Source organism: Somniosus microcephalus, chromosome 1 (genome assembly GCF_052327205.1).
Source record: "Somniosus microcephalus isolate GS21.2 chromosome 1, FLI_Smic_1.0, whole genome shotgun sequence".
Lineage (NCBI taxonomy): Eukaryota > Metazoa > Chordata > Chondrichthyes > Squaliformes > Somniosidae > Somniosus > Somniosus microcephalus.
Window position 1 is genome coordinate 165756397 of NC_140987.1, and position 16223 is coordinate 165772619.

The 16223-nt window shown below is 42.1% G+C and overlaps 1 protein-coding gene across 2 annotated transcripts in view; it reads right to left on the reverse strand.

Annotated features, from left to right (window-relative positions):
* kcnn2 (potassium calcium-activated channel subfamily N member 2) overlaps positions 1 to 15202 on the reverse strand; it is a 312018-nt gene extending 296816 nt beyond the window's left edge. Inside the window, exons 1-2 of one of the 2 annotated variants that reach the window (XM_085987085.1) lie at positions 12863 to 15087; positions 12458 to 12553 (exon numbers count right to left, since the gene is read on the reverse strand). In XM_085987085.1, coding sequence (XP_085843211.1) covers positions 12458 to 12553; positions 12863 to 13768 — 1002 coding nt within the window. In that variant the 5' untranslated portion in view covers positions 13769 to 15087. Of the gene's footprint in view, positions 1 to 12457; positions 12554 to 12862 lie in introns of both variants that reach the window. The other variant, XM_085987086.1, reaches the window with a different exon arrangement.
* Between the last annotated feature and the right edge of the window lie 1021 nt (positions 15203 to 16223).

Below are 16223 nucleotides of genomic sequence, written 5' to 3' on the forward strand. Positions count from 1 at the left end.
GGTGAAGGCAGCAAGCAAAATTTGTGCTGCCTGCTCATTATAATGATTGGAGTGCTGATCTCGGTGCTAAACATAGAAACATAGAAACATAGAAAAATAGGAGCAGGAGTAGGCCATTCGGCCCTTTGAGCCTGCTCCGCCATTCAATAATGATCATGGCTGATCCTCTATCTCAATACCATATTCCCACTCTCTCCCCATACCCCTTGATGCCTTTTGCATCTAGAAATCTATCCATCTCCTTCTTAAATATATTTAGTGACTTGGCCTCCACAGCCTTTTGTGGTAGCGAATTCCACAGGTTCACCACCCTCTGAGGGAAGAAATTTCTCCTCATCTCAGTCCTAAATGTCCTACCCCGTATCCTGAGACTGTGACCCCTCGTTCTAGACCCCCCAGCCAGGGGAAACATACTCCCTGCATCCAGTCTGTCTAGCCCTGTCAGAATTTTATACATTTCAATGAGATCCCCTCTCATTCTTCTAAACTCTAGTGAATACAGGCCTAGTCGACCCAATCTCTCCTCATACGACAGTTCTGCCATCCCGGGAATCAGTCTGGTGAACCTTCGCTGCACTCACTCTATGGCAAGTATATCCCTTCTTAGGTAAGGAGACCAAAACTGCACACAGTACTCTAGGTGTGGTCTCACCAAGGCCCTGTGCAATTGTGGTAAGACATCCTTGCTCCTGTACTCAAATCCTCTCGCAATAAAGGCCAACATACCATTTGCCTTCCTAACTGCTTGCTGCACCTGCATGTTTGCTTTCAGTGACTGGTGTACAAGGACACTCAAGTCCCTTTGTACATCAACATTTCCCAATCTATCACCATTTAAATAATAATCTGCCTTTCTGTTTTCCCTACCGAAGTGGATAATTTCACATTTATCCACGTTGTACTGCATCTGCCATGTATTTGCCCACTCACTCAACTTGTCTAAATCACCTTGAAGCCTCTTTGCATCCTCCTCACAACTCACAATCCCACCTAGTTTCGTGTCATCAGCAAACTTGGAAATATTACATTTGGTTCCCTCATCCAAATCATTGATATATATTGTGAATAGCTGGGGCCCAAGCACTGATCCCTGCAGTACTCCACTGGTCACCGCCTGCCACCCCGAAAAGGACCCATTTATTCCTACTCTCTGTTTCCTGCCTGTTAACTAATTTTCAATCCATGACAGTATATTACCCCCAATCCCATGTGCTTTAATTTTACACACTAAGCTTTTATGTGGGACTTTATCAAAGGCCTTCTGAAAATCCAAATACACCACATCCACTGGTTCTCCCTTATCTATTCTACCAGTTATATCCTCAAAAAACTCCAGTAGGTTTGTCAAACATGATTTCCCTTTCATAAATCCATGTTGACTTTGTCTAATCCCGTTGATATTTTCTAAGTGTCCTGTTATCACATCCTTTATAATAGACTCTAGCATTTTCCCTACTACTGATGTTAGGCTATAGTTCCCCATAGGTGAGTGATGGGGGTGTGGTGCATTGAGCAGTGTGTGAGGCTAGTGGTGCAGTTGGTGCGATATGGCATTTGAAAATGCAGACGCTCACCTTGGCCACTCGTGCCAGGTCATTAAAATTCTTGTGGCACTGGATCCAGGTCCTAGGGACAATACTCGTAGCACCGACAGCTTGTGCTATTTCCTACCACAGCTTTCTGGCGTCCTGCCTGGAAAGCCTCCTGCCCCCCCTGCGGGTAGATTACCTGATGCCTTCTGTGCACCCCAGGACCAAGGCCTCCAGTGCCACATCTTTGAACCTTGTTGCCCTCGCTCTTGCCTATTGGGCCATGGCTTCAGAGTGACAATGAGGTGCTTCTGCAACAAAACACCACCCCCCACCCCCACCCCGCCTTTAAGTAGTGCAGAGAACCTAAGCAAAACTTTATTGGCCAGTAGCCTGCACCCGATTTTGGTCCCCTGTTGAGCGCTAAGTTAACCAGCAGCGCATTGATTAAGAGGGGAAAAATAGAGTGTGAGAGTAAACTTGAAAGGAACATAAAAGCGGACTGTAAAAGCTTCTACAAGTATGTAAAAAGACAAACGTTAGTGAAGACAAATGTAGGTCCTTTACAGTCAGAAATGGGAGAATTTATAATGGGGAACAAGGAAATGGCAGAGCAATTAAACAAATACTTTGGTTCTGTCTTCACGGCAGAGGACACAAATAACTTCCCAGAAATGCTAAGGAACCATGGGTCTAGTGAGAAGGGGGAATTAAAGGAAATTAGTATTAGTAAAAAAATAGTACTGGAGAAATGAATGGGACTGAAAGCTGATAAATCCCCAGGGCCTGATAATCTGCACCCCCGAGTACTAAAAGAGATAGCCATGGAAATAGTGGTTGCATTGGTTGTCATCTTCCAAAATTCTATCGATTATGGAACAGTTCCTGCAGATTGGAGGGTGGCAAATGTAGCCCCACTATTTAAAAAAGGAGGGAGAGCAGGCATTCGCTAAGGTGCCACACAAGAGGATATTAAACAAAATTAGGGCTAATGGGATTGGGGGTAATATACTAGCATGGATTGAGGATTGGTTAACGGACAGAAAAGAGAGAGTAGGACGCTGTTGTGTAGTTTGGCATTGATTCATTTATAAATCATGTTTGGAATGTTTGCTTTGTGGTAGCTCTCATTTCAGCTTTGTGGCCAAGAGGACACTGTGATGTTCTGTGACAGAGGGATGGTGAGGTGGGAAAGTGGGGAGCAATGAGGATCTGAGGTTCCATTCATAGAAATTGGATTCGGATGAGGTGCTCAAGGACAGCCCGTCCGGAACAGGGATCTACTGCCTGTCTCCTCTCTTCCTCCTCCTCCTCCTCCTCTTCCTCCACCTCCTCCTCTTTCTCCTCCTCCTCCTCCTCCTCCTGACGTGGTCACAGAACCCATGGTGGCAAGGGCTGTGCCCTCATGATGACCAAGTTGTGGAGGATGCAGCAGACCACCATGAAATGGGACAACTGCTCTGGCGTGTAGTGGAGGGTTCCTCCCGAGGGGTCAAGGCAGCAGAACCGTTGCTTCAGAACCCCAATGATCTGCTCAATTAGCTTCCTTCTCCAAGCAGCCACCCTTGGGTTTGACGTGGTGGCTGGAAGTTTGCTGGCACACCGGACTGGTGCAGGATGAAGGCATCACATGTCCAGATACACTATATATGATCACTCTTACATGCATGGACAGGCATTGTTTTGCTCAGTCATTGTATTGGCAACTAGATTTCAGTGTCTACACTGTCAACCACATACTGAAATCTGCTCGTCAACACAAGCCTAATAGCCCAAGGAGAGGGAGTCAGACTCAAACCATTTAGTAGACTGGCCAGTTTGATGCACATCAAGGAATTGAATACCCAGTTAGACCATCACGTTCTGTGGCATGACCAGTATTAATGTAGGCACACTGTTTTTTCTAAAAGAGTAATGCACAGGGATATTATGATGGCAATTTGGTACTTAATTGTAAATTATTTTTAGACAGATTTAAGGCCTAGAATTGGAAAATTAATCTAATTTCAAGAACTCCACAGTTGATGTGAGAGAGACTATTGAAAGAAGCATTGTAATAACATTTCCTTTCCTGCCCTAGTCTGCAGCATGAAACCTGATTTTGTAACAACTTAATTCACCCCAACAATTATGTGCAGCTAGAAACATAGATATGTTGGCCTTCGTATCGAGAGGGTTTGAGTACAGGAACAAGGATGTCTTGCTGCGACCAAGGGCCTTGGCGAGACCACACCTTGAGTATTGTGTACAGTTTTGGTCGCCTTATCTGAGGAAGGATGTTCTTGCCATGGAGGGAGTGCAGCAAAGATTCACCAGGCTGATACCTGGGATGGCAGGAATGACATATGAGGAGAGATTGGGTCAATTGGGCTTATACTCGCTGGAGTTTAGAAGAATGAGAGGGGATCTCATTGAAACTTATAAAATTCTAACAGGACTAGACAGACTAGAACCAGGGGTCACAGTCTAAGGATAAGGGGTAAGCCATTTAGGACAGAGATGAGGAGGAATTTCTTCACCCAGAGAGTGGTGAACCTGTGGAATTCTCTACCACAGAAGGCAGTGGAGGCCAATTCATTAAATATATTCAAGAAGGAGTTGGATATATTTCTTAAGGCTAAAGGGATCAAGGGATATGGGGAGAAGGCAGGGACCGGGTACTGAATTTGGATGATCAGCCATGATCTCATTGAATGGTGGAGCAGGCTCGAGGGGCCGAATGGCCTACTCCTGCTCCTATCTTCTATGTTTTCTATGGCCTATATGTGAATGCCCTCTGAAGTGGCCTAGCAAGCCATTCAGTTCAGGGCATCTCGGGATGAGTAATAAATGCGAGCCTTGCCAGCGATGCCCACATCCCTAGAAAGAATTTTTAAAAATTCAAATATCACTAGTTTATGGAAGTCCCATTAACTGAGAGTAGATTTACAATAAGAAATAGTTGAACCATGACACCGGAGGCAAAATTACTTTGACATTTCTTTCATAAAATAATAAGACTTAAAAGGTGCAGCTATACTGCCACTTTGTGTCACTGCAAAGTGGGTTCCACTTGGGGATCACACTGTAACTTTGGAATTAGATCTCAACTGGACCACAGAACACTAGGTCTGAGGCCCCCGAGTACGGCCATCCTACATCATGTGGGGTTGGCATTATGTGGATTGCAACTGCTTTCTGGTGTCAAGCCAAGTTTAAGAAACGTATTTAGAGGGTCTTTTGGACCTCGTGGAAACTTCAGAAAGTTTTTTCTTAATTCTTAGAGAAACAGACACTCCTGGCAATGCCCTCAAAATCGGAAAGAGAGCTCTGTGCCTGGCTGCCTGTGAGTGCAGAATTCTCTCCTGGTGGGCAAAGTCCATTCAGTCAGGCACTATAAGTATGGTGTTGTCCATTGCGGACCGATTCTGCAGCTACTGCTTTCAGAATATAACACAGTATAACTGCAGCCAAAGACAAATACTTACGTAGACTATAGACCGTTTGCTGTATATTTCTGCAATATTTCACAATGTGATCAAAGTACTTAGATTGCCAGGCAACCTTCAATGCACTTAAATAGCTTTCTCAGGGAAAAAACTTGACTTTTTTTTCGTTTGGCAACAGAACAAAAAACAAGTCTACAGCCGCCAGCTCCCTCCACCCACACACTGCGGAATGAAGCATGCGCCCAGACAGCTTCAAAGAGGCTCTAAATTCATAGCACTGAGCGAGGAATATTTGTCAATATAACGCAGAGATCTAATTACAAATCATCCTCATGGTGACAAGATTCGGGACGGGGTATGTTGAACATCCAAAATATTGAGAATGGCTCATCGCCTTTCCATATTATGTATATATAAAATATGTGAGTTACATATAAAAAAATAAAGGTTTTCCAGATATTTCTTCCAGTTGAAGAATTTGATATTTTCCAGACTTACATCTTTGGAGCTGCAGTGCAATCGTCATTTTATTGTGACCTCTGTCCACTGCACGGGCGATTGGTCTTGTGTTGCGCAGGTTTGTGTGAGGACAGGAATCACACTGACTATTTGTTGTGTGATTCCCCACCACCTAAAGTGGTTTCTTATTGATTCCTTTCGTTAATTTTATACAAATTGAAATGAAAAGGAAAATGTCCTGTGTATCGTGAAACTTCAGAATTCAGTCTTTAATCACCTTCCCGCCACTCCTTGTCCAGGTGGTGTTCCCCTCGCCACTAACCGTTCACCAACACCCAATGAAGCCGGTTGTGTCTATTGGACATGGACGGCTTCCATCACTAATGTCCCCAGTCCTACAGCGGCTTACGGCAAAATCGTTTAACAATGTAGGTGGGTGCGGTGGTTATCGGCTGGAGGCTCGATCTTCAACGCTCAAAGGATTTGCAGCTATTCCAGTAACGAGAAGCGAGGAGTCAAACGAAGGCCGTTTGGCACAACATGTCACCTTATCTCTTCGCTCTAATAACCCATTTCATAATGAATGTAATATCCAAATATATAATCCTATCTTAATTTATTTATTAGTGTTGTCGTGTATGTCAATACGCCCAAATTATTTATTTTGACTACCCATCAATGCTTCAGATTGCTCAGAATTCAGTTAAAAAGGACATGCTGAAATGTGCGTATCCAGCGACCGATGCCTTCCTCTTCCGTGTATTTGGAAGTAGCAACGATCTTGTTCTGCAATTGTTACTAATGATTATGTTGCAAAGAAAACTGGACAAGAAAAAAAACAATATTAATCGCTCCCTGTAACCAAGTGCTATCCCCCACTCTAACATATAAGAATCCTAATTTGAGAAATAAATTTGTTCATGCCTGTGGAAGACGACACTGCATGACATATACTTGAAAGCACAGTATACCACTGAAAGCACTGTTTGCCAACCAATTCTATACAGTCAGTGCCATTGTAATCATCGGCTCAAGTGTGAATTACAAACTGCACCCCCACAACCAGTGGCTCACCTAACAATTAATACATCTCAACTGACATGAGGGGAATCTGGCCACAATCCAGACTCCATACTCCACTCCTGAATAGCATGAGTGAATTTATTCTATTTATACTGTTGGGAGCGTCATACCGATGTTCTCCCATTACTTTGTCTACTAAAGCTGTCAACTCCTTGCTTGAGTACAGTTCCACAGTGCTCTATGGTACCCCAGCCAAGTGGTCATTATTCACGAGTGAACCCTGTCTGAGTGACAACAAGCTGTTCAAAAGGGGAGGTAAAGACATTACAGCTGCCCATATTCTTGTCTACACCCTCAGGTCCATACATGCAGTGGTCAGATGCAGGCCAATGTTCCCATCCCTAACCCAGAGAGACTGAGACCAATGTAGGATTCCTGCTGCTTCAATTGAGATTAGCTCATTCAGCACAGATTGGATATTTCACCTGGAACTGTGGTCTGTATGGCTTCGCTCTTTTAAAAAAAAATTAACTTAATCATTCATGCAACGCCAGCATTTATTGCCCATCCCGAATTGCCCTTGAGACGGTGGTGGTGAGCTGCCATTTCAGAGGGCAGTTAAGAAACAACCGCATTGCTGTGTGTCTGGAGTCACATAGGCCAGACCGGGTAAGGACAGCAGATTTCCTTCCCTAAGTGAACCAGATGGGTTCTTATGACAATCCGGTAGTTTCATGGTCTTTTTTTAAAATTCCAGATTTATTTACTAAATTTAAATTCAGTTGCCATGGTGGGATTTGAACTCATGTCTTTCTGAGATCATTAGTCCAGGCCTCTGGATTACTAGTCCAGTAACGTCACCACACTGTTACCGTACCCCTTACTACTCAAGGAATATATTTATGAAGGCATGTAAAGAAATAACTTGCATTTATATAGCGCCTTTCATGACTTCAGGACGTGTTAAAGTGATTTACAGCCAACTCAATACTTTTGAAGTGTAATCACTGTTGTAATGTAGGAAATGCAGCAGCCGATTTGTGCACAGCAAGGACCCACAAACAGCATTGTGATAATGATCAGATAACCTGTTTTAGTTATGTAGGTTGAGAGATAAATATTGGTATTGGACACCGAGGGGAGCTGCTCTTCTTTGAAATAGTGCTATGGGGTCTTTTACGTCCACCTGAGAGGACAGACAGGGCTTCAGTTTAAACTCTCATTCGCAAGACGGCACGTCTGACAGTGCAGCACTGGAAGTGCCAGCCTAGATTTTGTGCTCAAGTGTCTGGAGTGGGACTTGACACCATGATCTTCTGACTTAGAGTCGAGAGTGCTATCATTGAGCCATGGCTGACACAATGGAAAACTACAGGTGTGTTTTTAAATAAAAGTTTTTTAAAAAGAAATTAAATGCACGTGCGTGCAGCATATGTCAGATGTTCTGTATCTGTAAGAAGCAAGCATGTCCATGTATCATTGAGCGAAAAAGTTAATTAAAGCAGTTAGTACAGAGAGATGGTGCTTTCGAAAGAACAAGGAGAGAAGTTTCAGCTGCCAGCCCACCATTAGTTTAGACTGAGATATATCTCTATCAGTACTGGCCAGGTTTCCCTTTGAGATGGATCTGGATGATACCCAGCACCAATTCTCATAGCAAAATTCAAATGCTTTATAGTTCAATGTTGTTGAACTTCAGGATGAATCTGCACTGTAAACAAATGAGACATTTTCAGCAATTTTTTAGTGTGAAGGCTTAAGGCAGCTTAAAATTAGGTTAGAGCCTGTGTGCTGCAATTTGGTATTTAAATGCTGGTGCCAAAAGATCACCCATCAGAAAATTCACATTAAAGAGAATGTCACTTTTAAAATCAAAATCTCCAATGAATTGTGATTAACTCTGAACCACTTTCACTCTCTGTCATTCTATTGATTTGTTTTAAATATTTTAAACAGTGAAGGATGCTGGTTGGAAAATTTCCTTTTGTGTGCTATGTGCAGAAAAATGGCATTTATAAAAAATGTGTTAGGATTTTGTTCTGGAGCACAGGGAAATTGGTTTCTTGGGGGCATCATCTGAGGAGCTACTGAGCTCCACTGGATGATGGGGTTGAGCGAGCACAAAGAGTGAAAAGTGAAGTCCCTATTAATTTAGCTATCTTGCATTCACAGGTACCAACTCTTCCAAATTAATCCCTCAAAATCTGAACAATGCCCAATGCTCAAACACGAATATTCAAAACCAAAACAGAAATGGACTGACATTTGTTTACATTAATCCTAATCATTATAACATTTGAACGTTTGAAAGAGGATCTGATTCATGCTGAAAAGCTCTTCAGTTATTTACCATTTAGTGCAAATAAATCTACCTGAAGGATGGGCAAAGCCGCAGGGACAAAGTTCCCAGCACTGGGGTTCTCTGACTTGGACAAGCTACAATCTGATGGCACAGTGTGACTTGGGAATGTGCAATAAATGGGTACAACCACTTCAATCTCAAAATGCTAGGAAAACTTCACAGGAGTAATATATGCAATCTTTCTCAGCCCAGCCCCTGTGGGGAGGAGATTCATTTCAGTAACTAAGACTGCTCTGTTACCCAAGCTCATTTACTTCCAGGGGGAGTAAAAGCACATTTCTGGTCTTTCGGTGAAGTTACCGGCTGCTGGGCTGGGAAAGTTATTATTTCTGACCGCTCCAACACACTAGCAAGGCAGTATTAATTGCCCATCCTTAGTTGCCTTAAGAGCATTAAGAGTCAACCACATAATGTAACCACAGACCAGGTACGGGGTGGCAGGTTCCCCTGTCTAAAGGATATTAGTGAGCAAGTTGTTTTTTTATGACATTCCAATAGTATTCATGGTCATTTTCTGGTGCTAGCCCAAAACTGACCATATTTTTTGAACTAAATTTCACAACTTGCCACGGTGGAGTTGGCCAGCCTGACCCGTATTGGTGGAGTTAGAATTCGCATTCGCTGTGTTACTAGCCCAGTATCATATCCCCTAGTCAACCCACCCTCCCAGTTCCTGCAACATTGAAGCCCTTTCCCGAGATACCCGCTGGAAGACAAGTCCCTCCCCCAGTACTGCAGTTCTCACCCATATGGGTCAGGCTTGCTCAAGGTGGGACTGGACTCGGACACCAGGAGGTATGGCGGAATTAGAGTACGCGAATCTCCGGTCAGATCTCTTTAGATTAGTCGACAGGTCAGGCAGCATCTGTGGAGAGAGAAACACAGTTAACGTTTCAGGTCGCCGACCTTTCATCAGACCTTTCGTGAGTTTTGATGAAAGGTCACTGACCTGAAACGTTAACTGTGTTTCTCTCTCCACAGATGCTGGCTGACCTGCTGAGTATTTGTAGCATTTTCTGGTTATATTTCAGATTTCCAGCACCGTCGTATTTTGCCTCTTTATATTAGTGTTCACTCCCCTCCTACCAAATTATCTCAGGTTAGTGCCGCTCTCTTTAAGGGACAGTTCTTGAATAGTTGCCCCGGGTAGAAACTGTGTAATGTTGGTACCTTGATGGGCGCCCACCTCACCCGTGCTTCACTCAACCTCCGCTTCGGGGGCCTGGAGTTCTCCCCGCTCAGGGGGTGCTGCTGTCCCGTGCTGTGGGCGACGGTATATATTGGTGATAATAACCACTAGATAATGCATTTGATGGTAAGTTAATCATTTGAACCACTACAACACAAAGGAACAATGTGACAAAAGCTTCAGTGGGCCCTGATATTTATTCCCCTGCTGCTGTCTGGAGTATTAAACAGACTAACGCGTCTCACACGCTACACGCACAGTAGCCGGTGCTCATTCGCGTCTTTAAAACAAAATCGAACTTCTGAAGTAGGAAGGAGTCCAATAGAAGCACGCATCATTCCACAACCACAAAGCAAATAGTTTGGCTGAAGACAGTGCCAATTGTGGTGAACTGCACTTGCCCTCGCCCCTTTCACCTTCATTTTAATGTATTCTTTATTGCACTTTTAGGAGCCTCCTTCCCCTCCCAAGCCAGTGCATTTATCTAGTTGTCAGGTCTACTCAAAGCAATCTAACAGTTGAACACGAACATTGATTCCATATATATCCGTAACAACATGTCTGTTCAATAATAAATAATATAATTGTCTGGAATAATCTAACTCTATTAAATACTTTCTGCTTCATATTCTGAATATTACCAAAGGTCATTTATAGTTCTAACGCGCATGTTCCTTACATTTTATAACCCTACACCTACAGTTTCAATGTAAAGGCACAGTGTTGGAATTTTATTTAAAATCTCAACTTCGTGAAGTCATTAATGCAGAAATCTAGGTATTGACGGTGCTGCTTGTAAAACCTATTTACTAACTGGTTGCTTCTGAATTTATAAATTGTAACTAAAATACAGGTTTTTCATTAGGAAATGGTTGCATGTTCAAAGTTAAAGAAAGGTTATTTTATTTAGTATGGCTTGTACTGAAACAACGTCTAACATCTTGTATTTTTCCATGGGATACCTATCAATGGATTATACAGAACAGTACAAAAGCATAATACTGCGGATGCTGGAAATCTGAAATAAAAACAGAAAATGCTGGAAATACTCAGCAGGTCAGGCAGCATCTGTGGAAAGAGAAACAGAGTTAACGTTTCAGGTCGATGACCTTTCATCAGAACTTCGTGAGTTCTGACGAAGGGTCATCGACCTGAAACGTTAACTCTGTTTCTCTCTTCACAGATGCTGCCTGACTGCAGAACAGTACTCTTTTTCACAAACAGAAAGATGGTTTAGAAGCAAACCACCATCATTGAGGAAATGTAGATGTATTGCTCGACCAATTTGCTTCCTTGCACATCATACAAAATGTACTTTTTATCATAACAACGTTGTCAATCGGAAACAAACCAATGCCTATCAACATTTATACATATCTCCGAAAGGTTTAGAAAAAATAATTCTGAAATACCTTACTGTTTGAACAAAGAGTCTTCTATGAATCATTTAAGCATCAAGTAAACAGAACACTTGATTCACCAGTCGCGCTCCTTTTGTTTAGTGTTTAAGTAATCACAGATACCGTCAGACAGTTGCAATTTATTAATATAATAAAAAGACATCCCCACCTGTAGATTAATAAAGTAAAGCAATACAATTGCTGCAATGGCTGTAATTCAACTCTTTTACAACACTACCTGAAATATGCTTATCTGGAAATTATGAATGGAAGATGCTTGAATCATGTTATTTGAGAAAGCGGGATTTTGAAGTGCATTCTTGGCATAATTTGTTCAAATAATGGGCACTGGTTATCTATAAAGACATCATTCTGCAATGTGTAGATGTTTTATACAGCACATACCAATGTTTAACTTCTATTTGTCGAATCGCAGCTGTCTTTGCAACATGTATATGATACTGCTTAGCTTCAAATGTAGTTTATTTTTGTTCTAATGGGATTGTTTTTAGTACTAGAAATATCGGAGGTTCTGAGAAGCACGAGCACTGGCTTGCACAATCTCACCACTTTCGAGGCGATTCGAATGAAGTCAGAAATCAATGGCAACATTTTTCCGCTTCTTAACTCCTACTTAAACATCGCTTTAAAATCTCTTTTAAACGAGTAACATTCTGAGATTAATGTATAATCTGTACATATCGCCACTATGTTGTGTCAACCGCTAGAAACAACTGAAATTGTTTTCAAAAGCCAAAATTTAAAGTACGAGCTAGTATTACTAGTTAATACAAAATAAGCGTTTGTCTGCGTCTAGATAGAAATACTTCCACTGATAAATTTCCCATCGCCCACATTTCCATCTCTTCGGCTTTTTTTCTCTCATGAATCTTTGTGTTTAATTCGCACTTGAGTATGGATCTGAGTGTACAGCTATGCTCTTTGACAATATCTTTGAAATCACCAGCTGTCCCACACAATCGATCCATACACTTACTAACCTCCGTCTAAGTCAGATATATATATGTCAGATAAAACAGTTACTATTTTTAGTATAAAATATTTACCTGAATTTCCCGCGCGTGGTATACAATGATCAGACCAAGCAGAATAATCGTAGAAAGGCTAATAAGGCATTTTAGAGCTAATGAATATAGCGACCCCTGCAATATAGAAGAAATACATTTTGAGTTTTGATGAACATTAGTGGGAAAAAATCAACTTAAAACAAAAGTATGAAGCAGTTAATTCATAATAGAAGTGCGCATGCCACAATGTAAAGTTAAAAACAGATTAACTTTTACAGTAAATGGGTAAAATCAAATTGTTCATTACTGCTAAAGTGAAACCACAGAAGTAGATGTACAAATGCACTACACGTTGCTGACAAAGCAACTGCATTATACAATTCTGGGACCAAAAAGACCCCCAAAATCGCCAGTGCACATGCCAGTTACTGCATATTTGCTTACCTTCTGATAAGCCCCCCACGCAAGTTCAGTCTCAATGACCATCACTACAATCCCAAACATGCCAAAGATCAAGGCATAGTCGCTCAATCGTTTTCTTTTCTCAAACAAAGCTCTTCTATGTCCCAGCTTGTAGCCAATGTTATTGTTTCTCTTTCTGCTCAATTTGTTGTTATTCCCACCGTTTCCTCCTCCCCCAGCACTACCACTCCCCCCATAAGAAACGACCGTTGTGGAATTGTTTTGTTCCGGCTTGGAAACCACGATCTCCGGGGCGACAGTGGTGAAGATGGGCTGAAGAGGTTGCGATTCCGAATCCAGTTCGTGTAGGTTCCTCCTGGACGAACTCAAGTTGCTGAGCGGCCGCATCACGCCGCCGTTGTACCTGCAGCTGCTCATGGCTATTTCGGTGAAGGGATTGCTTTCCCTGCGATTGCTGGCGGGGCTGGGCTGTCGGGAGTGATGATGATATTGGTGATACTGTCTCGAAGAGCTGGCATGGCTGGCGGGGGAAGGCGAAAATTCGCTCACGTTTAGTTGACTGTCTTGTCTGGAGGAGGAGGAAAGGGGAGAATTGGTCCTGAAAGTGACTGGTGAAAAATTACGTAGAAGCAGGTTATCCCCAGCAGCAGTGACATGCGGGCAGTTGCATCTGATCCATTCGTCCTGCTGGTCGCCTTGGTACTGGTGCTGGTTGTTGTGGTGATGATGCTGCTCCTGGATAAAATCGTGGAACTGCAGTGGGGTTTCCATGTCAGAGCTGTTAAAGCCGCAGGAACGGGATGTGCACCCTGCGCAATGCGTTATGGTACGGATGGGGAAATCCTGGCGCGAAGACGGGCCTATTCCGGCTCCCGTAGAATCCAGGCAGCGCGTCCGGTTGGTCGGACGTACCAAAACAATCGGCATGACGTAATGTGGAGGAAAAAGAAGCGCGCGCTCCTGTGGGACCTGGGTGGAATTGTGCTGTTAGAGCTGCCGCGTGGCCTCTGCTGGGCAAGTGCCCATTTCACCTATTCATTCAAACTGGTGGCTTCTCTGCAATGGGTTGACGTGGAACTTTGAGCCTCAATAAATAGATCACTGAAGTTAAATATATTAGCTCGCAGAAGTATATATGATTAATTAGTGACTTTCAAAAGAGGGACTGGCCCGCTCTCAGTTATTATAGATTGTGAAGAGATCCAGGAACATATTTTTCTGCAAAATTACTTCGATACAGGCTGATGATCGGGACGGCTTCAGAAACTGTATCATCCTCAATTGCGACAACAAAGGCTTCATGGCAGTCCAAAGAAGAGTCTGGTAAACGACTGCAACTGTCATCCTGCCCTTTCTTCGTCGGGAAACATTACCGATTCCTGCAGGAAACAACAGGATCTGGATGAAATGACTGGGGAAAATAAAAGCGCTACATAAACATTGCAAATTCATCTGATATATCGCATGAAATCAGTGAAGTTTTATTTTGCTGAGAAAGTCTTTAAAAATTGGGCGAGGAACCAGACTTTATGAATGGGTGCGTAGAGTGGATTTAGTTTCTGAGTTGTATAAATGCTGTATGTGCAAGTCATTTCGAAGAATAAAAAATGTAACACAATAGCTACCTTATTACCTAAAATAGACACAGCTCCAAGACAAACATTATCAGATTGCATGATTGAACTGTTAATATAAATTTTGGTATCTAACTAGAAGTTAATTTGGCTCATGGGTTTTTACATGTAAGGTCTATTATTATATTGGAAGTTAAAATGTGTCACATACACCGTACCAAACAAAATTCCTATTGGGCGTGTGACATTATTTTGATCTTTCATATAATTTCCAAACAGTTTTTGAATTTCCTGTAGGATTAAAATAAGACGCTCTGTAGATTGGTTGATTTCACAATCAAAAGGTAATTGCTGATTCATATACAGTATAGCTCATCTTGGGTTCTCCGTGTCTTGTCTCCACTCTGTTGAAAATACTACCGTTTTCGATTTAAAACCACTGAGCGAATGATGACAGGAAAGATTTACAGTTTCATTCAGCGTGCGATGCAACGCATAACAATTGATCTGCAAACAGGGCTTTGGAAAAGAATCCGCAAAGCCCTGAGACCAGATAGGTTTCATTAAGTAATTGAATTCTCCACCTGTATCCGATTTCCTGAAATACTATTCAGCGTCTCCAGTAAGGATCGTCACCAGCTGTTAATTGCTTTTAAGTTTTTGCAATGAGTGACAATGAATAATTAAATCCAGCAGGAAACCCTCTCTATGTTATGGCGGAGCCACAGATGCACTAGTGTTTTTAATATTGAATCTTAGCGCCGCAGTCTTCACTGGTAAATTATATTTTACCAATTTGGAGTCCACTAAACATATTATGGTTAATTATTTAAGTAACGCAGTCTAATAGTATGTATGTTTTTCTTCTAAATATACACATGTATTCAATATAAACCAATCGTTTAGAAGTAGCTGCGTAATTAAGTGCATTATTGTGCTAATTTAAGACATTTTATTGGTGAACTATTACAATCCTCGTTATGGTGGATCTCAACTAATGAAACTAGTCACTTTGAAAGTGCCTTTCTGTGTTTTAAAGTACTCGCAAGACGTTTCTCTTTATTTTAGTTCTTCAGATGCTTTATTTATTTCGCTTATTGAATTCGTTTCTTTCTGTATTTCGAAAACTCAGACGTTTATAATCTACGTTTCACATGTCACATAAAGGTGCAAGACATTTATAGAAGTGGACATCAGTCCAAAAATGTTATGAATCTGTTTCAGTAAACAGATACAATAGATCAGCACATTCTCATGTTCGTGTTCCTTATTTAACTGCCACTAAATGTTTAAAGAATGCAATACCTGTTAACGGTATCTGGTATCTAAATTGTGATTGGTAGAGGACACAAGCTTCTGATGGTAACATTGTGCCTCTGATCAACGTCCCTCTGTTGTAACAAATGACTACCTCCAGCGCTAGATGGCACCAGACTCCACAATAACTTCCTATGGACTGGACCACCGTTTTTTCGAACCAAGAAGTAAACAGGGCCCATTCTAATTACTGGTGGCAAAACATTCCACCGCAACATTGCAAAACATGTTTTATCTTCAACATCTCTGATTAAAATTGAGGGCTTGTTTCAAGAAATGTGGGCGCAAATTTTCAGTAAATCAATTGGGGATGTGAAATGTAAAGCCACAGATTGTGTTTTACGTGCAGTTTTTCCTCTGACTCTGCACGTTGACCCGCCGTATTTTATGGGAACGTAGGACAAACTCAGGGAGGAGGGGAATACAGCAAATCATAACGGCTTTTGGGTTGGCAACTGGTTTAAATAGTTCCACCTCGATCCTGGGAACAA